This window comes from Bombus bifarius, unplaced genomic scaffold, assembly GCF_011952205.1.
Source record: "Bombus bifarius isolate JDL3187 unplaced genomic scaffold, Bbif_JDL3187 scf7180000008263, whole genome shotgun sequence".
Taxonomy (NCBI): Eukaryota; Metazoa; Arthropoda; class Insecta; order Hymenoptera; family Apidae; genus Bombus; species Bombus bifarius.
The window spans coordinates 740539-768173 of NW_022884549.1; the positions used below are offsets into that span (position 1 = coordinate 740539).

At 45.2% G+C, this 27635-nt stretch overlaps 1 protein-coding gene across 9 annotated transcripts in view; it reads right to left on the bottom strand.

Moving 5' to 3' along the window:
* The window catches only part of LOC117211891, a 193575-nt gene that overhangs the window by 152253 nt on the left and 13687 nt on the right, over positions 1 to 27635 (bottom strand). For 7 of the 9 annotated variants that reach the window (XR_004488368.1, XM_033456185.1, XM_033456183.1 and 4 more), the window contains exon 1: positions 26532 to 26734. The exons of 1 other annotated variant lie outside the window; for it this stretch is intronic. Coding sequence is in view for 6 of the 8 variants with exons in the window: in XM_033456185.1 (XP_033312076.1) it covers positions 26532 to 26719 (188 nt within the window). In the remaining 2 variants the exon portion in view is untranslated. Of the gene's footprint in view, positions 1 to 20871; positions 21042 to 26531; positions 26735 to 27635 lie in introns of those variants that run through there. One more of the 9 variants, XM_033456189.1, reaches the window with a different exon arrangement.

Sequence of the window (27635 nt, forward strand, 5' to 3'; positions counted from 1 at the left end):
AAATCACTGGAGTTGCCCAAGCTACTTCGGGAATGCTATCTCGATGATCAAACGGTAATCACGATCGTTAAAAGCTACAAATATAACAAACGATCGTCGTTTGTACATTGAAAAATAAATCGGTTGAGAGGAATTCTTAAGAGGGAAGTCTAAAGATATTTAAATAGAACTCGATTTCGATTAGACGTCGATAGAATTCGACGATCTTCGCTTTTAGAAAGGAGATAAACGAAGCTGGAAAACAGACTGACAAGGTTCGGGCGCGAGATCTTTCTCTCGTTTGGCGTTTTTCCGTTTCGATAGATACGTTGCACGCCGATCTAACCTCGCGTTTCGATAATTCCCAACAGGAAAGACATCGCCCCGAATTCAGATTCTCGAGGAAATAGCGACGAATCATTTTCACGTGGTTTGGGAACCCTCCTTAAATTTGCTCGCACGACGAACGTTTCGTCGATCGAACAAGTCCGATTTTCTCGAGAACAACGATCTCCAAACGACGAGGAACGAATAGTCGAAAGTTTGGCGACGCGTTCCTTCGCGATCGAAGCGGCAGCAACTCCTTGTTGAGAATCTTACATCGCCGGAGAACGTCGTCATTGTGGCGGAAAGTTCTCAGAGATATTGGTTTCTTGGAAGGATTTATTCGTTGGTCGAAATGAAAGCGACAAATTTTCCAGCCAGTTCGATGCTCGATTCTCGCTTTTGTCATTTTTTCTCGCTGAAACTGACGACCTCTTGTGGGAGAAAGGCCCACGACCAGCTGGCCTTGACGTTTCGTTAATTGAATCGTGAAATAACGCGTTACGCTCGTGCCGTCTCGACCAGTGGAAACAATCGTCCGGCCAGTGCTCTTCCACGTGATCTTTAGGTTCCAGTCTTTATCGGACCTCCCCTTTCTGATCAGATCGTCCACGTACAACGTCGAAGTTTTTTAAAGCCGGAGCAAGTTCCGGCAAGATCGACGCTGAACGTTACGTTTCTTCTTTCTTCTTGCGAATGCGTCGCAAGTGTTTTGGGAAAAATTGGAGAAAAATTTGGGACAAACGTTGGCTCGCTAGTTGTATGAGATATTCGTGATAATACGAAATTAATAGCTTTGTGCTTTCTTCGTTCCTTTCTTCGTGCATCGTTGATAAAGGAACTGAAAGACAGATTGAAACGATCAGAGGGCAGAATGCCTGGAACTTTCAAATTCTTAGGAGTACGTTATCTCGAAGAATCTTCGAAGAAATTAGAATCTCGGAAGAAAGACTTGCCTCGATATAGTCGCAATTAGTCTTGCTAATGGTTTTCCGGAAGATTTAAAAGGTGTACAACGAAACGGTCGTCGAGCGGTCAAGTCAGTTCGAAACAGGCAGTCGGAGGGAACGAGTTCATTAACGCGTCGAAGATCCAGGAATTCCCGTAAAATCGGGAACCGTTTCGGGACTTTATCTTCGAGAATATACTTATCCTGAACGGCGTGTCCGTAACGAGCAAAGACGAGAGGCGATTCGCCAGCGTCGATCGATCGTGCTGCTCGTAAATCGCAAACAGCGTTCTGCGATAAATAGCCCGCGGTAATTCCAAAGGAGGAAAGAACGACATCTGTGGAAGCCGAGTGAAAGCGAAAAACTGGATTTAACGTCCGCAAGTTGAACATCACCGTTGCGTCAATGCGAAATATCGGTGCCAAAAGCGATTCACACAAGTATTACAGCATGGACAATGAAAAACCTAATTTATCGTTCGAGATTTTCAAAACGAATCAAGAGCCGTGGCGCAGAAACACGCAGAAAATAAAATCGACCCGCGTATGGCTTTCGACTGTGTCGTACGTACATAGGAAATTGTCGATCGGTTTATTCGGCAACTTTTTCATGCTGTTCGCTGCGAAGAAGCGATCGAACGTCGTAAAACAAAGAGATGCAGCGAGATCCGATCATCGTGTCTAATCCGTTGCGAACGCATCGTTCCACAGCTAGCCATTTGCACTAACATTCGTAAACGACAAAATTGCACGTCCTTCGGAGGATGACTCGGTCGCTAAATGTTCACCGGGTAACTCAGCCAGCACGATTTTGTCTTATTGGCGTCTAACGAGGTTGCGCTCGTTGTCGAAGGGTAGGGAGGCACAAGCTCGCGTAATTTGTGCCGGAGGAAGTTGCCGGGGCCCCGGTAATGCGAGTTCAACAGGATCCTAAGTTAATTTCGACCGTTCTACGGAGAAGGGTCAAAGATGCGGTTTACGGCGGGAAGCTACGATTTGTTTGGCGGCGTGCCAGGGGAAACGATGTTATCGCATTGGAAGAAGATAAAAGGGTAGCGAGGACGAGGTAGGAAGGTTGACGGTCAAAAGGGACAGGTCGGAAAAACGAACCAGCTCCGCTTGCGATCGGTATAAGCTCGATGGTTTTTCAGCATCTACCATACTGTTTCGTTTTGTCCGACGAACGGAGCTCGAACAATTTCTAAATATCTTTTTCTTCGACAAAGAGCATGTAAGATCGCTCGTTGGCAAAGACGTTACACGAATAACTACTCGAACGAATAACGAGTTGTTACGAGCCACGCAGTTCAGAGTTTATTTAAAGGTAATCTCGGCACAGCCGAGAAACGAAAATCGAAAGGGGGTCGCCTTGCGAGATCGATTTAACGCAACGGAAAGCGAAACTTCATTGCGCCAACGAATAGCGCTCTACCGCCAAATTTCACGATATCGACAATTTTTTCGACTACGTATCTTCGATCGATCGATACGATGCCTCGACCGACATCGACTTACTTCGAGGACGACAGAGACGACCGCGAAAGCCACGATGCCTCTTTTGCCGCTAGCGTTTTGTTTGCGAGTTATTACATCGCATAGGAAACCGATAACGACGTTCTCGCTGAAAAATTCAGATATCGGCCGGCAAATCCGGCAAATCGAAGCACAAGTTCCGGGAGCATCGACGGCAAACGGAACCGAGAGAATGTCGTTCGTTTATAAATTTAGGCTGCCGCTCGCGAGCACCCGGAAACGTTAGAGCTTGTCGCGTCGTTGGGTCCTCGTCGAGCTAAAGGTGGGACGATTCCGAAATTGCTGCAGCGAGTTCGCGCGAGTCTCGGGACGAAGAAGCAGGCTATACGGAACAAGGGGAAGAGGGGAGAACGTTGTCTCGCAAAATGAAATTTTAATGACGATCTTGTCTACAGAGGCGACTGTACAGTGGCTGCAAGAACGTTTTACGGAACTACGTGCTAAAGCTCGACCGATCGATAATTTACCCACAAACGTTTACGTTCGTTCGTTTCACCTATACATATCCTTCACCGAGTACTCAATTTTTCATGCTTAATTTATTACCGATATGTAAATATTTTAATCCGGCAGAAAATACTGCAACGTATTTTCTCGCGTCGTGGATACCGGCAGAAACGTTCGCAGCGAGAAAGTCGATCGAAGCTTGCTGTAAAATTCGCAGCGGAGAACGGCAACTTTAACCTCCGGTGGCATCTCGAGGGGGGCATCGGTTTAGAAACTCGACGAACGTTTTCCAAATTTTCGACAGCGATCGCGCGTTGTCAGGCAATCGATTAAAGTTTCCGATGGTGATCGTAAGCGACGCGACGAAACTCGCGAAATCTCGGTCTGCTCGCGAACTCTTCACGCGCAAAGCTGGCGTTCTCGACCGTGCTATAAAAATGGCAAACTTTGCGCTCCGTATCGGATACGATTGTCCGAAATTTAGCAAAATTATTTAAGACGAATCGCAAGTTGTCGACGCAAACTTTGTTCGTCGTTCAAATTTATTTCGCACGAAACATCGTCTAACGATAGGAGATATCTTTAAAGGGCGATATGTCGCGAGACAAAAATACTCGTTATATCTCGCAGCAATTTTCACGTGACGTTCACTCGACAACACCCTAACCGGCATACGAGGGTGAAATCGATAGTTCTATTAAATTGGCATCGAATCGATACAAGAACCAGAGATACTTGGCTACACGGCTGTGAACGCCACGCAAACGAGAAAGCCGACACCTGACCGTTGCGAAGCGTAACGAGAAGTTTACCGTAAACAATTCGTCAATCGCATCGTCGAATAAAAATTCTATCGTCGCCACACGCGTTTCCACGCACATTGTTGTAAAATTCCTTTCTTAACTCAACCGCGCATACTTGAACGATTACGGCGCAGCGTAGCGACAACCGAGTGGGCTTAATTGGCGCGACGAACGCACGAAAAGCATAGCCAGAGACAAGAATGAAACGCAGGTTCTACGCGTTTCAGCGACAAACGCACAACTCCCACGTGGTTAACTCGTGACAAGAGACGATCTCGATGCGATTTATATGTGGCTGATTCTCGCTCGACGGATCGACAATTTGTCCGTCGTTAGACATAAAGTTCGCGAGAAGCCAAATAGATCGAGCGCTTCCTACTTCTTCTGTTTCAGGCTGCACGGTGGACCTAATTACCGACCAATGCTCGTCGTGACACTACCGGAAATTAATAAATATCCGGCCGGAAATTCGGCGCGGAACATCTGTTTCACGAATCTCGGTTACGCCAGAGATTCCGTTGATATCGACGAACACGGGAGACGTTAGCGAGTTTTACTCGCTTCTCGATGCAATAGCGAAGCGAAGTTGACGTAATTTTATGGTTTTCAGCAAGGTCTGTCGTCATTTCCTTTGATATCGTCCAAGCGCGTTTCGAGAAACAGAAGGTTCGTTAAACGCAATTTAAATGTAAAAACTTTCGATGTTGGTTCGATCAAGTTCGAGTATAGTTTACGCGTGATAATTAATTAACGTAACGACGATACGACGCAATATTTTTCAATAACAATCGCAAATTAAGATACATCCACGTTAGAACGATCAACCCAGTCATCCATCACCCATACGGCAGTACGTATTATGCGATTATCATAAATTCCCTAATTACGAACCTAACCTGCGATTAACGACACGCTTTGAATCACGATTAATCGTTATTGCGATAGCTTCGTTCGTCGATAATTTGAAAACATAATTCAACTATTCTGTACAGGGAAACAAGATTAACGTTTAAAGTCGTTGGAAACACCCTTCGAGAGGTTAATGCCGGCAGTAACAAGTAATCGATGGGCTTTAATCGATCTACCTATCAAAATTATCGCCTCGCAATTATTTCGCGATTGAAAATAGTCCCTTCGCCGGAAACTTTTCTTATTCGAGCTGCGTAAAATTATCAACGGCGAATCGTGCCAGCTACATCCTTATTTATCGAGTTAAAACGTATTTATAATTTATAACAAGATTGCACTGTATTTCGAATTCCGTTACGTTACGTCGACAAAAACTTTAAAATATCCACGCCTGAATAACTACGCGAGAAAAAGTCATTTCTCGATAAAAAGTTATTTCTAATAATCTTCGCCTTCTAGAAGTGGAAAACTTGCGATAAATCGCAAGATACCATGTTTTAACGATCTATACTTCTACGGCTCAGAAACTCTATAAACTTGCAAAATAAGCCGCGAAACATTGGGATAAAAGAAGGCGATGGTTCGCTGGATGCGTTCGGCACGAACCTAATTTTCATAGGAATTCTGTCCCTATCCACAACTCCAGCGTCTTCGTCACTCGACGAACTTCCACCGTTTCCTCCTTGTATCGTAGAAAATAGTAGACCGCAATTTGCTTCTCTTTCTATTACGCCTGTCGCTGCTTGTAGGGCGTTCACGAGGGTCAACGTATTTCATGTCAATTACAGTTCAGTTATTTTTATCTAGACAAACGATATATCGAGCTGAATAGCAGGTTGGACGCAGCTCTTTCTCTTTCGCTTGGCTCTTTATACGCCGTTTAAATCACTCGTATCGTATGAAAAACCTTCTTACGCGAAACCCACCGTCCGCTTCGCTTTGAGCATTTTCGTTACGACAGAATTAAGCACGTACGTAAGTATTACGATCGCTACGTCGCTTTTACGCGAAAAGGAAACAAATTAAAAGCAGATACGTGGAAACTTCAAACTGTACGTAAAGCGGTAACGGTAGAAACGGAACAGTTGCGATCAAACCCACGTTAATCGATTAATCGGGAAAGCGTATTGGCAAACTTCCAATGCCTGGATACGAGAGCGATCTCGTGCTCTCTATGCTGCTCGTTCTCTGCATGCTCCCCGATGATTTCGCTTCCGTTCGCCAGAGATCTGGCTTCTGTTTAACGAGCCAGCGGGCTCGTTCCGAGGGACAGATGGGGTTCGTTCGCAGAGCTAAATATTCGAGAGGCAACGCATCGGCGTAAGAGAGGCACGCGAAAGCACCGGGAGCAAGGGAAACACCGGAAGCGCTCGGTCAAGGTAAGACGTTGCCTCTCTGCGTGCCCGTGCACATTGCACGTTCGTACCGAACCGCGCTTTTATCCGTTCCCGCTTCGACCTTTTCCTTCTCCAATTCTCCGATGAATCGCGTTTCGCTACGTTTTACCATACCCTCGCTTTCGTTTCGATTCACGACGAGTTCGAATCGGCACACGCGCGGTAAACTTCACGAGTCGTTCGAGTCACGAGAAACCTCGATCGAATCGATCTGCCTTCGTTTCTCCCGTTACTCATTTACTTGTCATCGATACGAGATCTTTTCGAAGAAAATTTCGCCGATAACGTCGAAGAAACGAAATTTCGTTCGACAGTCGTTGCATCTATGCACCGGGTAATAATCACGATATTTATCGGTCTGACAGGACAGTTGAGTCGTTGTCAGGCTTGGACGATCGCCTACATACCGTTAGAGTCGCGGTAATTTCATGCTAAACGCCTAACTTACGGTTACCGTCGACTGTAAGCAACGAAATATCACGCGGGGAGGAATTTATTTCACGATACCTCGTATCGATTCGTTGTTTCGACGCGATATTTACATTTTATTCGCGTATCGAAGAGTCCGTATAATATTTATACGGTGCGTTGCCGAGTTTTCTACCTATTTGGAAGTAGATACAGTAATCGTTGGAGACTCGTAGAATTTCAGGAGTCAACGACAAAGCTTTAGAACGTAATCGCGTCTCTTGTTTCATGGAATAAACCTTCGGAGACGTGGATCGAAGCGAAAAGACCTTAAGCGAGTTATCTCGTTCGGTGGAGAGTACCCATTGTCCGATGCGCAACCTTAATCGATTCTAAATTGCCGTACAAGTTCTACTTAGTTACATGGGAGAGTACGTGCGTGGGATATTCGTTTTTCTGCGTTCCCGGATCTCACGGCATTACGTAAATTACCGCACGGTTCCGTTTAACTTGACCATGTTGGCGACACGCGGCGTTTAAATCTTTTCTCAGAGAAAACGCAATTTGTAACTTGCTTTACCAGCTTGTATTTTCTTGCGTTTCAACCTGTAATACGACGTCGCAGCTATTTACTCGAGACACGCGTAATTAGCTTCTCAGCTTGTAACATCGAATTACGCACTTGGTACAAATCGTGTCTACGCGAACGGATAATAGAATCTTTGCGGTTATAAGAATACTCGCAAGACGGAATAAGAGGATAAAGAGACAAAGAGACAATTATCCTATAAATTTAATTAATTCGACAAAACCACATCCTAGGATATATGCGACAATGGTTATTCGATACAGCGAATCAAAGATAAGAAAAGCAAACACACTCGATGATCCGTATCACTTTTCGACCGCTATTGCAAAATTGCTCCACCCATCGTGCGGTCGTTGTTTCCTTAGTTCTTCAGTTTCATTCGCGAAACACACGACCGTCCATGCTTCTGCGTCGCTTTAAAAGGTCTCTGAAGCGACAAACCAAGTATCGAATCGAGTCGTTGCATCGGCGATCTTCCGACTACCCTCCTCCGGCAACTCCATTCCAGATCCATTCACGAGTCGATGAGCACGATATTCAATTTGTGCTTTCGCTTCCGATTCCTATGAATCTCGATGATTTCCTCTGGATGATGCGTTTTTCGTTTGTGATGAACGATGTAAATCGTGCTTCGCGGGTCGGGGGCTGCTACGACGGTTGCACGTTCGGCGGTCCAAAAGCAGAGGATCAGCAGCGCGATCACGCTCAACCAAAACGCGTCACGACGCCTGTTATACCGCATGTTACGACGATATATAGTACGCCACGCGTTACATCGTCGGGCTTTTATAAGTTGCCGCTTTATCGAAATTCGACGAATCGCGTTGTAAACTCGTCGAGTCGTAAATTCGTTAAGTATCCGTCGAATGATAACTTTTAGCGAAACAACGGTTGCCGCTAGTCGAGTAGAGAAATATAATATACGATAATACGGTCGTTCAGATTGAATTATACGAAAACGAGAAAGAAGTAGTAGATACAGAAAATATAGACAATGCGATCCAGTGATCGCAATAAGAGATCGGTACCAACTACGCGGATGCGATCAATTATCATTGTCGTTTAATTTCCGGAAGCGGCAGGTTCGTCCGTAGCCGATATCACGCTGGCAATTACATTTCCTTTTGCAGTCGCGTCTTCGCTTCCGGTTCCTTCGTTCCTCGTTCGTTCCACGTTCGTTGATCGATTAAATTGGATAAGAAAACTAGATGTTCTAAGTTGCTTGGATCGATTCTTCGTACGTATATTTTACAAGTCATACGTGCCATATTTTTCATATTTCTTTTGTTTTTTTGTTTTTTTTTCTTTGTTCGTTACGACGCAAAACTTACGCTACAAAGTTATTCGCATTTCACCAAAGAAAGGAGTAAAATACCGACGCAACGTACCATGTCGATCGCTACACGCTCGATACACGAGTGACGTATAGATCGATAAGATGGAAGGTTAGTCGTGGTCGCAGTGAGGTGCTCTAGTAAGGACTCGGAAAGTTCTTAGCGTTGATTTAATATCGCCTAGACGTCGCTACTCTCGTTATTTTACGAGAATAAACTATACTGCGAAAATTCTTGTTGTTAGTTTCGCCCATGAAACGGTGTACCAGACTAATTACAATTATCCACTTTCCTCCGTTCTGACGTAACGAAATATCGATACCGAGCACGAGGATGAAATTGAAATACGTTCGAACGAGTTACGGGTATTACGATAAAGCAAGGTGAGGCGTATCTCGATGAACTTGGACCGCAGACTGATATAACGTGGCAGCAACGTTAGCTGAACTCGAGCCAAGTCGACGAGTAATCTCGTTGTAAACGAAAGTCCAGCTGTACGGAGGAAATTTAATCAAACTCGGACACTGCGAACTCCGTGCAGTTCCATCTTCGACTAACGGGCAGCTACGCTCCGTCGCTCGGAGGTATCTTCTCCCTGACGTGGCGTCGCATCCGTTGTTGACTCGGGATAATGGACACTGTGTTACGGCGACGCAACCATGAGATGGTAATTTTGAATCATGGCCTGCTCTTTTAATTACAGATACAAAGATACGAGAAATACAAGTAGATATCGATGCTCGATAACGTCGACTAGTATTAGACGTAAGAAAGGAAAGATACGTAGCTTCCGTTGGAATAACGAGTGCCGAAAGCGATCCGACATCGAGTTCTACTTCCTATCTGCACGGAAAGCCCTGTCCGATTTCATCGAAACGTCCTAAATAAACCATTTTACGCGATCGGACTAGAAGCTGCGTCGACGACCGGATAAAAGAACAAACATAAAAATGGAAGATAAAGAGAAAAAAAGAAATTGACGACCGGGTCGCGTGACTGGTAGACCCGAGTAAAACCCAGCAGCGTCTGTTCGCACAAAGAGGATACTCCCGATTATCGCGTCCCGGGTAATATTTCGCTGGCTATAGAGGAAGTTTTATCGCGACGTCCGCTCCTCGTTCGTCCCGGGAATCGCGGCGGGGCTGACGCGTCGATTAAAAAACGCCAGCGTGCGATTTGAAACATCTAACTACGATTTGTCGCAGCTTTGATCGATAGGCCGAAGATACGCGCGAAAAGAATTACCATCTCGATTTTTCTTAGCCTCCGCTGTTCCATTTGCGAAAGGAACGGCCAATAAGGCCGTATGCGCGATCGTATCGCTGAAAGGATAACGCCTTCGGACATCTGCGTCCTTCCGAGGTCTATTTTTGGCGGCACGTCAAACTCGCGTATCGCGTTGTTACGGGATACGAAACTCGAAGCGATTCAAATTCTTCCATCTTCGACGCTTCGTCGAATTCGTAAAAAAATAAAATACGGCATGCGTTATCGACGAACGTACGCATTTTCGCGCCGTCACGGTGTGCACTTCGAAGCATCGCGTAAAAGGGAAAGAACGAGACGGACGACGCCGCGACCCGACCCAAGCTGATCCCTGACAAACGGCAGACAACAGGAACAATGGAACGATCGACGCGACAGGACGGAGAAAATTGAGTGGCCAGGGGAGAATTGGAAACGAGATCGGATCGTGCTTCTATTTAAGAGAGCTTCCAGACACCGATAACGATCGAGTCTCGTACATTCGCTATCTTCGCAGGAAAACCGATTTGCCCGTCATTCGATTCAATTAAGGCGACCCGATCGAGAAAAACACATTACACGAGTATGCGTCCTAAATACAAATTCTTATTACTTCGTTGATCATTTTGGAATTATTTTAAAAGAAATATAAGATGGAGCAAGAACTATCGAAACTTGGCGTCGTTATTATGACATACGACACAGAGTGTAGAGGCAAGCGAACAATAGCGAGATAAGATACGTATTTACGCTTGCCTTGAGTCTGCGTACTAAAAGAAAAAACCGCCGTTTCTGACAACCTATGTTACTACCAAGTTACTACGCGAGTCAACGATAAATGTAACATAAAGTTTATTCGTTTGGCCAGTAGTTTGAAATTCTACGTAAACGAAAGTATAACTCGAACGAAAGGGTTTTAAAGGACAATTCGGATCGAGGATAAAATCAAAAGGACGAAAGGAAAGAGAATAGAAAGAACCGCAAAACTGTCGAGCATACGGCAAAGGAAGAACGAATCTTTTTTCCTCGACCCAGCAAATTCTTTCGTCCGTCGTAAGATAAAAATCGCACGACTCCCGAGGATACGTGAAAAGTAGCATTTTCCGGGCTTCCTTCGGCCATTCGCGAAATATAAACCGCCGATGAATAGTAACGAGGTTTAGAGAACTGCGACGGAAGAGAAAAGGAGGAAGGATGGAACGCCCGCTGGATTTCCAATCTCTTTGCCAAACGCGAAACGACGTCTCTGAAAATCCTGCCAACTGCTCGTAAACTAGAAAATAATGTTCCTCGGTCGGTAAAAGGACCTGCGAACGAATGCCGAGAACAGTGACGGCGTTATATAGGACAACGATCGTCGAACGATGTTCGTTTTTTCGAATTCGTGGATTCAGCTTCTGCGCGGTGATCGAAGAAACCGTCTCGAGAAGGTCGCGTAGAAAGATCGTACGGACAATAAGTCGTTTTTGCGACTCGATAACGCGGATAAATTAAACGATGATAAACAAATTTTAGCAGACGTACGACCTTTGAATCGTAACGTAACGAACGCTACGGTCTAGAGATAAAAGGACACGCCGCAAGATACCGTAAAACCGCGTGACCGATCGCGAACACTTTGAAACTCGTAGGATTTCGAACTTTGTAAATTCTGCTTCGGAAAAAGCCGTCTCGAATCGATCCAAGGCCATGCGATCTATTACCGATCTATTACCATGTACACGCCTCTCGAATGAAATCGGCTCGTATCGACCCCGAATTTCATTCGGACGACATTCGGATCGTAGATTTTCTATCCTTCGAGCCGCCCGTTCGGTATGAAATTTCAAATCCGCAGTACAGAGACAAAGATTTAGAGACAAGGATCGCAAGTCCAAAGCGAGTACGAACTTGAGATTTCGTGACTAGACTCGCGGATATGACAGATTCAGATTCTACGCTTGGGGCTCGTGGACTCGCGAGGTGTCGCGAACTTGACGCGACGCAGCGGGCAATTCGTAAGCAGAAATCGTGAAATTAGGAATTCTACGACACGAGATAGACTGCACAGCTTCAGGGCCTTCGCGCGGTCCCTCGCAGTTTCAAGAATTCTAGCTGTTGCGCTTCTACGTATATACCTGTCGGAGATGGAAGGACAGCGGGATTTCCCGTCCGGAATGTTGGGAAAAACCCCGATACCCTAGTCCAGACTTTTACTACAGCCGCCCTTAAGTAATAAAAATAAGAAATAGTCTTAATGTTCCAATCTGACTTTATGACGATGGATTTGGGCTCGAAGTGACATAGCGGGTCGCTAGACGTAGCCACGGTCACGGGAGGGACATGTACCTGACAGAGGTACGAAATGATTATATGGCTCTCCTTAAAAACAAAGACTGACCCGAGAAGTGGGGACAGGAGTATATAAGGGCAGCTTCTTTTGGATTAAGGGGGAGTTAGTTTGTTAGTTAGTCGTTGGACGAGTTATCGAGAAGTTACCCGAATCGAGTAGTACGTTGATACTTGTCCTTCCGTGGGCCGTGGATTCGTTATCGAACCTGAATTCGTTGTCACCATCATCTCGACCATCCTATTGCCATTACTCATAGCCTCTTGTAGCGTCCACGTTCGTACTGATAAATATTAGCTACATTAGCGACGGTAAAGTAAGTAAAGGTTCATCGAACGCCCCAAAATGCCAACCTGACTCCGACATACCTATATATCTATACATTAGGCGGATAAAATACCGTTTAATCGCATTTTAGTTTAGTTTCGTTTTAGCTTACCTAGGCTTAGCTAGGAAACCTTACCTTTACCTTAACTTTATCTCTCATTTATCCTAAACTCGTGAAAATCCTTCGCCCGTCGTTCTCTTTCTCGCGCGCAACTTAGGGAAGACGCGGCTAAATCGATAAGCAAAATAAACAACGAACAACAGCAGCAATTTCGCTGTCTTAGCGACGCAGCGACGTCTTCTTTTATCCTCTCTATCGGATATTCTCTCTCGTGGCAGGTGTCGAGTCGATTAATCCTCTGATCGTTCGAGACGATACTCGTCCCGATATTTCCTTCCTTGGAACGTCAAGCAACAAAACGATCTATGAAAGATCCACGAATCTACCGATGCGAAGCAAATCGTTCTAAAAATACGACAAAAAATGAGAACAACGAAATTTCAAAGCCGACCGTTCGTTTGCCGAAATTCTCGATAATTGCGTGTAAATATCGACTCGTTAGCTACTTTTATCGACGCATATGCGCATCGTTTCGCTCTATACTAGTACCGCCGCCATCGCCTCGTCGGCGCTTCCGTTCCCCAGGCAAATAACATTACTCGACTATTATCGCTCGCGACAAGCAAATTAAGTAGCGAAATCGAATAAATCGAGAGCCGAGCAAATAGTTCTTTCGTGGAATTACGACGATCGCGAAATTTACGACGTGGTAAATACCCGCTTGAGTCGCACGTTCCTACAATTTTGTTTGAAATTTCTTTCGTACGATGTTTCGTGGTGTGCAGTTTCGTTCTGTCGGATTATCGCGTTTACACTGTGGTCCTATTTCACGATCTAGCAATTGTCTAATTTCATAAACCTTTCGCATTGCTGGAAACACCCGAACGCATAACAAAATACTCGTCTTTGTGAAAATAACGAGAGTCCGTCTATATATAATCCCGGAGATCTGTAACGTGAGAAAAACTGTCGATACGAAGATACATCCCATTCGTTATTGTTGTTCGCGTATTAACGCGCATTTTGTCCCATATTTCGTTGCGATCCGCCTCGTTTCATATCGTTTTTATAGAAAAGTAAAACTCCGTTTTTCAAGAGGCGTAACACGCCAATTCGTATTTAGGAACATTTTGCGCGGCGACACGCGATACTTTTCGAGGGCGAACGGTTCGACGAAACTGGGACGAATCGGTGGCGGAATATCAAACGTTTATGGCGCGAGATTAAACGAAAATATCGAAGCGAGAGAAGGCTACAGGATAGGCAATTACGACGAACGACAGGGTCGTTAAAGCGGAATTATCGTCCGACCTTGGCTCGGAAACCTGCAACGATGTCGAGAAAAATGCCGCGTATACGTGCTTGTTTTCATGCACATGGTTTCATTGAAACTACTCGAGCATTTTCATCCTCCCGCCGCTAAAAATAACTACGTATAATCGAGCGATGTTAATGGTAGCCTGTTCGCGAACTACTAATGCTCGACGAAATTCCGCTGACGGTTGCTCGTTCCACCTCGCCAAAACTCGAATACTTTTTGTATCTTGCCGATTTAACGATCGACAAATGCAAGACGATATTTTTTAACGTTTGAGCAATCGTTTCGTCAATTTGGGGAAAAATCTCGCGTATTTTGCCCGATCACAACGTCCACCGAGACTCTCGCACGCCTGTCGGAGAGAATCAAACGGCTGTAATTTCGAAGGAACGGGCTAGGTCGTGGTATTCACGACCGCCGCACCGCGCCGCGCCGCGCCGCGACCTCGAAATTCCCAGATGCGATGAAATTAGGCGGCGCGGCGTTGGAATTTCTCTGCGGCCTCTCGCGCAACCGCTACATTCACCAGCGTAAACAGCCTCGATCGGGCAACGGCCATTCGCGCGCATTTCGTTTCGTTTGGTCTCGTTCGGTTTCGTTTCGCCTAGTCTTGCCAGGATCGCGTTGGCTAGGTCGGTCGCTCGGATATTAATCTCTTTCCCAGTTTCCTTTGATGTTTTTCAACGTCCGGAGAACTAATCCGATTTGTTCGCGACAGACCGGCCGTTCTCGGCTTGGATAATTAAACGGTTGCCATTTTCCGTCATCACGGATCAGCCTTTCGAGCGGACTCCGATCCCTCGAGCTTGTTTTTCCAGCGCGAATCGAATTCACCGTTCTTTGTAACGCGCGTCGATTTATCCCTTAAGTGCTCGCCCGTTAAATTTTCCTCGCTAAAGTCGTGTCAATAGCAATTTCGCGGAAACGTAGTTTCTTCTACTTTTGTATTTATGACACGAAACGAAACTTTAGCTACGTAATACACGAGAGGCAGACCTTAAGAGGTTAACGGATGATTTATTGCACGTTCATCTGGTGTCGTTAAGTCACTCTATGCATAATAAACGAAAGACAATTACTACGGCACGCATACCCCTGCATACTGATAACCTTTATCATCTTCGCCAATTTCCCAAGTTTCTTGTCCCAAGTATATATCAATGCGAGAAGGATTCGATTTGCTTCAAAAATACGATACAACGAACCTCTGAATTTTCCTTTATACAGAATTACGTCAGACGTAAAGGACGCCTGTCCATCCTTGTTTAGAAAATTACGCGCACGGCGTTTCCAACTATGGTTACTCGATCGAAACGCAATCGCAACGATCATTGCCGTCTCGTCGTACTTAAAATCCCTAAGAAACAGCGAGTTAAACGATAAGAGACTAAAAAGCGTCGACGAGGCGACAAGACGGAGCAGTTGCCGTTACTTTTAGTATTCTGCCAGCCCAAGGAAAATTTCGCCCAATGAAACGCGCGAGATACGGATGGAGGCACCGGCAGACGGCAAAGAATATTCCAAAAGAGCAGGTAATTTGGAAACGCGAAGGTCACCTTCGCTTTTTTAAACCAGATTAGACGACTGTCTGTCTGCAGGTAGGAATTTCGTCACGTTTCCACGAAGGTAAGGTCAGGAATGTACGTTAACGAGGAAACCGCCTCGTCTTTTATACACGAATGTCTATGACACTTTGCCATATAGCGAAGTTCACAGGATCCTGTGTTTTACCGTTTTCGTAAGTAGCTCTTTTCGCATCGCGTCGAAGAATATCGTAACAGAGAACGCCAACGTGTGCTATCGCCATCAAATATTTACCTTTTCTTCCGTACCTATTTTCTTCGTCGCAACGTTGGACTTGTTGGTTACAAGGGTAGGTTACGGATCGTACGACAAAGTCTCCACCGCCAACTCCGTCAAGTATGACACGTTCGAGTAACCTGATCCGAGCGATAAGTTCGGTAATGGTCGCGATCGCGGCAATTTTCTGGCATATCCTCGCACGGATCGATCAGCCTCTTGACCCGTGAATCTCGAGTAGCGTGATTTACGCGACCTTTGCGGTATGTCCCGCGGTCTCGTTCCAGAAATGTTTAAAAGAAGAAGTATGCAGCTGCGGCTAACGAGACTCGTCCAGGGAACGTGAAAGTTTCCGCATTAGCCGGAACTGCGAAAGGAAAACGGGCAAATTACCTAAATCCCACCGGACTGCGGGTGGTCCGGTAAAAAGGAGCAAGCAAACGTGCTTTAGCCATAATCTCTTTCTCCCTCTCTCTCTCTCTCTCTCTCCCTCTGTCGTTTGGGCCTGTCCTCTCCATGTTCACAGACGCAGATATTCGTTTAAACGTCCCGACAGATCTCGCGTCCCAAAATCTAATTTTTACGACAAAGGTGTTTAAAAGTTTCTGATCGAATCGATTCACGAATAAAGATCCGGGTCCGGGTTAATTATAGTCGCCCGATAATTACCCCTTTCGAGACTAACGCGACACCTTATTGCGCTCGTAATGCGTTTCAACTGTTACGAATCTCGGAACGAACAACGATTTCGAGTTTCCAACTCGTCGTGTTTACTCAAATTCGAGTAACTCGACTAATCGGAACAGAGCTATATACCTGTGCCTGCGTTTGAATATTTTTCGTTCACACGGTCCGATCTCGGTCGTCGTAATAAGAAATCTCCGGTGAATAATTTCATCGGCGCTGCAGCGACAAAGAAACGAAGCGAGGGCATTGAATTAACGACTGACGCGACATCGCGCGAAAAAGGGCGAAGGAAAGGCACGCGATTTTCCTCCGCGCTGAAAAAAGATAAAGAAAAATCGTTCCAGTTTCCTCGATTCGTCCGGTTTTGAAATAACGCCGCGACCCTGAGTTCCTTTTCATGAAAGAAACACACGTACCGTATTCATTCTCCGGCTATATCTCCGCTTCGTCTACCATTCGCTTTTTTCTTTCTCTTTTTATCTTTGCATTTTCCACCCTTTTTAAGCCCCAATTTCGGCTCGCAGCTTGCTTCGAGCCAAAGGACGTTTGAAAAGCGACGCTCGCGAATCGCGCAAATGTCAGGAGGCACGCGTTCCTACGTATTAATTTCCGCTATTGGAATTCCGCCGTGCCGCGGAACGATCATCGTTACACCCTAAAAACTCTTTTTACTCCGCCAGAGATTTTCGACGGAGCGTTTGTTTAAAGGAGTTATCGTTACATACACGATCTTCCCACTCAATCGCGATCACCACGTTTGCCCACTAGATAACTTTCTTCTCGTTGTTCTTCCTGGTCGGGGTTTCTCCCTAATGCTCGACGATTACTCTGAAATTTAAGTTCGGCCAATATCGTAACGCGTTAGAAATCATCGTAAATTTGTTTCAAAGCAAAACTCTTTCTTTTTTTTTTACAAGATCAGACAAAGAACGTTCTTCTAGATTAGTATCGCGATCGACCGAACCGTAAAATATACCGATAAGTGAAAATTTCGAATTTTTGCGTAAATAAAGAAACACGCGTGGAATGTCGTTTTATACGAAAAACGAAAAGTTGGAAAGAACGCGTAATGGAAATAAATGCGAGGAAGCGGCGTATGACGCGAAATTTCGTATCAAGGAAAGCAAATTTTCAAGATAATGCATCTGCTAGGAGTTATGAATGATTCAGCATATCGCGCGTAACGGAGGGATATTCGATTCTTATGGAAAAGGAACAAAACCATTCATTGATATTCGAAACGTTATTTCCTTGCAGATGTATCGGTTTCTGTATTCCACGAACGTTGTTTTAAACAGATTTTCAAGCAAAGTTCGACGCTCCTCGAGTTCCATCGAATATTTCGGAAAACGAATCGAAAGATATCAGCGGAATTGTTTTAAAACGATATCTGTCTTTACTCGTCGCCGTACGAAGATGCAAATTTCGCTGCGCGCATTACATTATCGATTACTCGCTCGAAGTTGGACGAACGTTTACTCGAGCGTCGGAGAAACGAACGTTTCGTCCGAAATATCGCGTCAGGCATCGCCTTAACCTTTTACAGGAAGCGTAACGCTAAATATAGACAAGCTAATATTGATACAAAACGCGTAACGCGAAGAAAAGTTCGCCCACTTTCAACGCTCCGGTTAAAATTTCAATCGATTAGCCAAATCTGATATCGTTGGTTCTACGCCCTTGTAAATTTCAATTATCGAATTATCCGACGGAAGAATAGTAATAATAATTGCATCGTAGGTACATAGATTTCGTCGGTGTTGTAAATTATACCAAACTCTCGTACGCTTCGCACCACGCCCATCGACGACAGACGAAACACGCGTTCTATGATAAACGCCCAAGTAACCGCAGTCCTTGATCAATTCCCTGCAATTAAATTCCACTTTCCTTCGATCAGCTGTGCGCACGATTGCCCCTTTTAATTATACCAGCAAACGGCTGCATACCGGGAAACCGATTAAATCGACGGAGAAGATGCGATATACCGATCCTACTTATCGTCCATTAATCTTGCCATGGATGATAGACAAACAAGATCCTTCGCAACGAGATTCGTCCGTTTCTCTATATTCGACGAGCGAGTTAAAAGCTAAATTAAGTTTTACGATGTTTTTGCTTTATATCGTCTGCTCGTATTCGCAATTTTAGTCGTATTCGACGCAATTTTGTCACGCGACTATTTTCGCAAGCTCGTTTATCTCCGTTCCGTCCGCTTTCTATCTAATTTTATATGTAACTTTCCTCCGTACCGAATTATCTTTTGACGAAGCAATGCCCGCCAGCAAGCACGATCCAGAAAATCTACGTTCAACGACGCGCTGAGAGAGACGGTTTAACGATCTGAGGAAAGAAGCTGACCAAGAGGATCGACGAAATCGAATCGACCACCGTGAAAACGAGAAAGAACACCATCGTACCGAACAACGTGCCGCTTTCAAAACGCACCGTGAATATTCAAGAAGAACGAATTTCGTTCAGCCAATTACACGCCATCGTCGTTTCTGCTGTCCATGTCGCGGCATTCTTTCACCACCTACGATCGTCAAAGCGAACTCTACGCAAACGAGATTTTGTACTTTCAGCAGCTTGTTCCACGACCACGTTGCCGCGGCCACGAGCCCTTTACGATATTACTTTACGATATTACTTTTTAGATACTCCATCGAATATCCATTCCAAGTCCCTTACGCAAAATATATATTTCGTTCTTGCGATATTTGATTCAACGCGAAAACGTAAAAGCCACTTTGTCGCAATAACGTATCCACGATAAAATGTGCTTCGGCGTGAGAGCAATTTATCGGACGCGAACCGACCGAGATAAAACTCGTAGCTGCGAAGGATTAAACGTAGCGGAAATATTTTCGACTCCGATATTCCTACTAATAACGAGCGAATCAGCCTGTGTACGATACTTGCTGTTATACGCGTGCTTGTATCGCTCGTAACGTTCATCTCGCAGACCGCGAACGTTCCGCGATCGAAGGTGCCGTGAAGTTAACCGCAAACTTGCCAATTTTGCGGTCACGCAACGGTAACTCGACTGCAACTTGGTATCGGAAGCCAGTGCTGCGTTCGAGATGGTTCGTTATCGCGAGTTTACGCGCTAATTTCCACTTCCACCCTTTCGTCTATCGATATCCATGGCTGTCCTAAGTAAACCAGTTTCGCTTCGGTCGAGGCCGATCGAATCAGCTGTTCGAAATATAAGCGAATTAAAATGCTCGTTTGCCGATCGTCCTTGTAGATGTAAACGCAGGCGAGTTACGCGGTCTTTAACGACGGTGATTCGTTTATCTCGACTGTTCCGACGTTACAGCCCTTATTTTACAAGGCCGCGCCGCAACTATCGAAGAAGCTCTTGTAGACGGAGTTATTCGTGAAAATACTCGGCTCGCCATCGATTCGCGTAGACGGATCTCGGGTCGTAACGACAAACGTCTCGTACGTACGAAACGAGGTTTCCTAGAGGGATACGCTGCCAAATTTATCGAGCGTTTGAATTTAAGGTGTAATACGTTTTCTTCTTCACTTTACGCCTCTTCCGATAATGGCGATTAAACGGCGACGAAGCAGCCATTTCCGCCTTTGTACGACTCCATTTCTGCTTTCTGTCGTGACCAGTCTTTTCGCTGCGCCTCGGAAAACCATCGTCGTTATTAACTGTTAATTATAACTCGTAGATATCGAAGAGATTCGTTGACGGCAGTGTCCTTCGGCAGCGGAATTTTCAGCAGCGAGGGTCGATGAAATAGAAATGACATCGAACGTACGAGCCATCTAATCGGCCTCGCAACTTTTAATAGAATTCTGTCGAGTTTACCGCGATACGGATGCAATGCGAAGGAATCCTATCAACCAGCGACTTTGACTCCTTATTGCGTTTATATCGAATCGATGCGCTCGACTCGATATCTCGTCTTGATTACGGCGACACATCCAACTACGTTTGGATACCGAGGCGGCAATAACGCGATTGTAATTCCTAAGGTTTCCGGGGTTATCCACCCCGTAATTCGAGTTCGATCAACATTGCGATACGTACGAAATAAGTGGTTTTTACAACGGAACAAGCAAATCGATAAAATTCTCGATAACAGTCGAGAGATAACCATGTTGTCGCGAAAATGTCGGCAAAGTAAACACAACCTGCTTTGCGCATTACGATGTAAAAGCTGGAAAGTATATCCTTTTGATTGGATTCAGGATTAAACGTAGAAGGTAGCCGTTCGCGTGCAACGGACGCTTCGTGCGCCAGTGAATTTTTCAATTACTTTAACTTGCTTGCGCGTTAGTTATATTAAAAGTACTCGAGACCGTTTTTACAAAAAAAAAAAAAAAAAAAAAAGGAGAAAACTATAAGAGAACGTTACGATGTTCCGAGCAAAAGATGCGCAACTTCTGCGGGTAAACTCGCGAAAGATCTTACCTCGGTGTGGTATCCAGCCTACAAAATGGAAGTCCGAATGGAACGGAACGCCCGAACAGAGCACGCACCTTTTTCACTTTCACCGGTAGCCGCCTGTATTCCGTGGAAGGCGGTTCGTTCTCGCGAAACACCTCGCTGGAAACAGCGTCGCCTCGTTACCGAACTCTTCGACGATTCCCTTAACGGGATCGCGACCGGAAACCAACGAAAACGAACAGGGATGAAAAATAGGGAACGCGATGGCGCTGAATATTTATAGGGATACCCTGCATAAACAACGTGACCGGGTGCGATCGCCGTGAAATTATCTCGCCGTTCCGCGATCCTACATTTGCATGTCGGAATACAAGACCGTTTTGCTCGGACAAACGAGATTTCGATCGTTTCTAGCCAACGGGGTGAATTCGTGTAATCGTAACTGTTATCCGAAAAGATCGCGAAGAGATAGGATAGAACGAGCACGAGGATACGTTTATTTTCGACTATCGTCGGATTAAAACGAACTTTTTACTTTTACAATCGGAACTGTACGATCTGTTCCTTGGTATGTCGATTTTCATTCGTTCAATCGTCAACGCGGATATACATCTTTGTAGCAGTATGTTTCTATTACACGCTTGTAACGAAAAAGAAAAAAGAATGAGAAACGATCGGATCGTGCGTTTTTATAACGCAGAATAACGGAAGAGGAAAGTAAACTTAACAGAACAGCGTCCAGTGACTTTCCTAAAAATAATTCGCAGTAGAGCGCGGAAGAAGCTCGCACAGGCAGGAGACGCAAATATCCTGTAAATAAAGTACAGAGCACTTACAAAACGCTCCGCTGCTTGAAGAAGCATTTTGGACAACTGGGTTCTCGCTTCTTACAAACGAGAACCAGATGTCCCGTATCCTCTGTACATTATTCGCAGCATACGCTAGTCTCTTCTCCCACGGCCATGAATCGCCCGAAGGTCACCGTGCATCGTTTCATTCGATTTACATTTTCTCTCTACTCCGTCCAACTTGAGCATAAAAAATGCATTTTATACTTTCTTTAACACGTCAAGGACCAATAAAATTGTAACGTCTAAACGAAGGAGGATACAAGAAACAGTGGCGAAGAAAATATCAATCTCTTTTACAATCGTAATGTTAGAAAACAGAGTTCGATCGAGCCAATTAACAGATTGACGGCAAGGGAAACGCGAAACACGGAAAATATGTTGACGAAACGAAGGAAATAAAAAATCGAGGCCTCGACTCGTCGAAGGCTAACCACGGCGAGAATAAGTCCAGTTATGCAAATTCGGCGTGGTATTCGGTAGTTTCGGCAAATGCGTCGCGCGATACGCATCTCTAAATGGTAAAATGGAACCGTTTCCCTAGGAAATTTCATGGAAACGAGGAGCAACTGTTCCAGTGTGATATCAATCACATCTCAACCTACATCAGTGATAATACATCGACGGTCGACTTTCGAACACTTTTGGACACATCACCACCTTATCATCATAGCATACACCAAGACTGTGACGCACCTTAGTCCACATCAGAGATAGGATATGGACCCCCGACCTTTGGACACTTTTGGATACATCACCACCTTATCATCATAGCATACACCAAGGCTGTGATGCACCAAAGTCCACATCAGAGATAGGATATGGACCCCCGACCTTCCGACACTTTTCTACATCATAATCTACACCTAGCCCCTCAACATCCTAAAACCAAAACGTATATAAACCGAGACTTCACCCAACTCGGGCAGTTCTTGTTCCTCTTCTAGTTGCTGTACTCATACAACCCCTATTCTCCGGTTCGCTGTTATTTTGTAAGTGTGAACATTTATAATAAAGTTTTATAAAGGAAAATAAGTAGTTGGGTTACGACTCAGCCTTCTTACTACCACCCAAGTACCAACTTTACGTGACACCAGAATCGTACGGACGAGGCCCGTGGAAATAACAGTACCGCGCGGTGCACGCAGTGTAAATGCCAAGAGGCGCGTCTTCGACGAGCGTTGCATTCTATCGACGACTTTTTCTCCACGCACACATATTTAACCTCCGACACGGAGCTTCCACGAATCCTCGATTCGTTCGAATTCCTCTTCGATGAAACCGAACGTTTCGACGCGTTCGTTGTGCGTACAACGAACAAACGTTGCGATATACGGAATTGCAATTAATAACTCGGAATTGGCGGTAATGGTAAAATCGACTACATTTCCGACGCGTTCGAAAAAGTTAATGAAAAATTCCGCAAAATTGATCTTCCCTGAAAAATTATCCGACTTCTATTCCAACTATTGCTCGCAATATTTAGGGTGGGTAACTTATCGTTGGAACATTTTTGCAAAAGAAAGAGAAGATTTCTGTGGACGAATTTCACAACGAAAACCCGTAACGAAGGGATCCTCGTCGCTGGATAATCCTACAACTATGCGCATATAATGAAAATCGCTTTATCGCTGGAGATACCAGGGTCAGAGGCAGTTGCGCGATGCTGCGGTATTCGTTGGAACCGCTTCGGTGCGGTGACGAAGACTACGCGTGACAGAAATTTCGTTTAGGTATTTCGTCACCGCGAGTGTCTGCACGCGTTATTTGCACGACGCGACGAAAGCTGGTACACCACCGATCCGCTCGAAAGCGTAGAAGTAGAAGAGTCTCGACGCTAAAAGCACGATTTTTCCCGCGAGGAGTTCGACCCCCGCTGAAACTCTGGGTGTATCGCGTATTTCAACTTGTTAACGGAACGTCGCTCGGTCTCGTCGGTGCTTCACGGATTTGAACAAAGCTCTCGCGATAGGCAGATCGATCGACGCTCTGCGATCGACGAAGAACGACCGATACAGACAGGAAAACAAAATATATTTTACGACGCGAGATAGCTCCGATTGTTTCTTTGCGCGATAGACGAACGGATTTTTATGAAATTACTATTGGGACTGTTAGAGTTAATCTTTTGTTAATCTTTTACCGGAGAGCAAGCAAAGAGAAATGTCAGAAAATGCCATCGACGCTAACGTTTTATTTCAGACAAAACCCAGCCATATTACAAATTTGTCGCTTGTCGCACGTCGGACGGGCAAAGAAACCGGACAAATAGATCTCGCACGAGTTAACCGACACGCAAAGGCCAAGGCAAACGGAGACAGTCACTTGGTTACTTTTAAAGAAATAAACGGGATGGATCGGAATAGGAAATTTGATCACCTGCCTTTCTACTCTTCCAACCTCGCACACGCGATATCATTTCTGTTTCTCTTTTTCTCTATTTTATCCTCGAGAAAATAATTACAAAATCATTAGGTACTCGACGTACGGAACGACCGCTTCCGCCACCATTTTTCTCCCAGCTTTACGCGCTGCGTACTTTGCCGATTACAATCAATCGACGCGACACCAACGTGAAATATCGAACAACGTGCTCTCGCTGGGACTCGAACGACGAAAACACAACGTTGATTTCTTCGTGCATTTTTTCAAAAAAGATCAAACGCTAGCGTAAAACATTGGTCCGACAGATCGTTTGGAAAAATTAAAACGCGGTAGTAACGTCGATTCCTCGAGGACGGACGTAAGTTTAGGTGGTTCGTTTTATTAAATTTTATCACGACGTTTAATCGAAAACAGCTGAAAGATGCAAGTGCAGGATCGTCTCGATCTATTATAGTTTCGTTTAAACGCGGATCACCCGAGTATCATGAAACTAGCACCAGCCATCGAAGTATCAAATTCTCACGTTATTCGGTCCATGTACGATTTATAACGAGTCGTTCGTAACGCTATAATCGGAGAAAAATAAAGACAAACCGCGTTAATAAATAAAAGAGACAAAGAAAACACGAAAAAGGAAACGCGTAACGTACAAACAATTATACGGAGCGATTGAAAAAAATTCTGTCGACGAAGCGAAATAAGGACTGTCGTACAGGGTATAAAGGATTTCGCCGGCACAGAAAAATCGCGCGACAAAAGGTAATATAGAAAGAAAGTCGGAAACACTGACAGCACGTAGAATGATAAAGTATGCCGATAAACGGAGGCGAACAATGCGAAACGCGACTGGATCACGCACGGTGGAGGAATCGAAGCCAGAGAGAGCGGGGGGAGGGGGGAGGAGAAAGAGAGAACGAAAAGAGTATCGCGAACGTCCGAACCACGCGAGAGTTCCTGCGGAACTGACGGCCACTTCCGTACGATCGTGGAAAAATCACGGGACTACCCGGTGTTTGGTGGGGTAGCAGTCGCACGACCGCAATCCTTCGCGCACCCCCCACGACTACGGAGTGCTACGGGAACATGGAACGCGGAATACTATGCGAGCGCCACGCTAACCCTCCGGCTGGTCGAACCATCGCCGAAACTACAGGTTGCCCGGCAAATTCCAAAAATTGACGATCTCAGGGTGACAAGGGATATTTTAGATCGGTCTTTTTTTATTTTGTTTTGATTTTGCTTCTAGTTTTAGCTTCGCCGTTGGTTCGACTTTTGAAAAAATCTGATGAATCGCGCCAAAGGGTTAGGAGAATCGATACACACCCGTGGAGAGGACAGAGGGAATTGTGATCGATTCGAACGCGTTTCCGCGCAAGAAAAATAATTTGTATCGGAATATATGGAAAAGTTGATCTCACGTAGTTATAGTCGTCTTGCTCGAATATTATATCAAATACCCTCGCTTACCTAGTTCAGATTTTGATCGTTCGTCGCATACACGTAAAACGCGAGTAGATCACGTCGCAAACAATCTTACCTTACTTTTTATTTTCCGGACAGTTGGAATTATCGGGATCGATAATAACTTACTTACCTGCAACATAGAAAGAAATTGCACGCATTAGGTTGGAAATGTTATTACGATTCGCTCCGTAGATCTTCCCGTGTCATTTCGTATTGTTCGTCACTGTCGTATTAACATCGCTCGATTCGATGTTAGCGTCGTTTAATTTTAATATTATCGTCTCGAAGAAACGCGAACTAACGTCCTTACTATGACGAATGTTTGTAAAATGACAATTTGATACGTTGAAATTCATTGATTATCTTTTCGAGTAAGGAAACTTCCACGAAATGCGGTATCACAAATACATTAGCTTACGTCGCAATGGGCTCGATAAAGGCCTTCGAATATTAAATATCTTACCATTTTGTTAAACGTACAGAACGATTCTTTCTCATCGATCGCTTTCGATACGCTGAAAATCGGAAACGCGTATGACGGTAGAATCAATACCATCGGATGAAAAATTATTACAAAATCGTTACTATTTGGGACCAAGCCAAGCCCAATATCGTTAGTATTCCGAATACGTCGCGTTTGTTTACGTCACCGACATTGTCAAAATACAATACGCTTTAGTTAGTTTTTCGGGCAGAATTGCTAGATTTAAAAGTAAACAACTAGCGCGCACCTGCGAAAATGCGCGATTATGTAGCGACACTTTTAAAAGCGTAAAATATCGGATGAAAAATGTCGGATTATATAGGATATTCGCTGCGTGAAACCCGCAGTTATCGCGGTTATCGCGCGAAACGTAGTTTCGTAACTCTCTAACGAAACAACCATCGAACCAATTCCTCTCTCGTCAAGGCGACGATCACCCACTTCCACGAGTTCACACGTACAATTCCCATTGCGATCGTTAACACGACGGACGATCATCTAACCTTGTTGCTCCGGCTGGTCTGACAGCGTCGTACCGCACGCTGAGCTTTCTACGCTGGTTCCTCGGGCTCCTGACGACCTCTCTGCCATCCCTGTGGACCTTCGCACCGCTGCACCCGAATCTTTGCGAGCTCAACGGCTGATAAGTGTCCGTGGCGCAACGACGGATGCAACTGCAGCAGTTCGACATGCCAGGAACTCGCTATCTGCTTCGAGAAATTCGAACGCTCTTCCCCTTCTTCGCGAGGACGTTGACGAGTGACGTGGGCGTTTCTTCGCGAGCTTGGTTCTCGAAAAACCAAAAGACCGATCGTAGTAACGTTCACGGATCGACGGCCACCCTGAACGAAGCGGGTGTTTCATCGAGAACACTTGGATTTTGGTTTTGTTGGCACGTGTTTCCAGCCAACAGCCACGAATTGCAACGCGGACACGCCGAACTTCCGGATTCCCCGCGACCGGATTCCTGCCGAAGCCACCGCGTGCACGCTGCAATTTCGAGAAGCAGCGGTTCTTTTTATCTCGCCGACTCCGTTCAAATCCGCGCCCGCTTCTTCCTTTCCAACCATCGACCATCGATTCGTTGGGCCGTCATCGTCCCATCTGCGAAGCGATTGTTCGAGTCTCTGGTACCTTCTTCTCCTAAAGTTTGAAAGTTTACGATTGTCAACTCTTATACGATCGCGAAATAACCGACGACTTCCTGAAAACTGCTTCGGCGACTTATTAAACATGGACGTTCGTGCATATGCTCGGCGATCGAACAAATTTTGCATCCATCGACCCGACGTCTTCGTTGTACGGAGATTTAGTGGACGATACAAGCGCGCGAGTGGAGAAGGCGAGAAATTTATGCGCACCGGATGTCTGTAAGGATTCGTAACGTTGGTTTTGAAGCGGATACGCTGTACGAACTTTCTAACGTACGACCATCTCTGGAGTCGGCAAAACCGTGTAGAAACTGTCCGAGGCAACCGCGTACCTATAAATCCCCGTAATAACAGCACCTTGGTAACGACTTTAAAAATAGACCGGTGACACGGAACGTGGAAATCATCGTGTCGATCGCACGATGTGCTTGGGCAAAACGAAGATATTTCTACGCG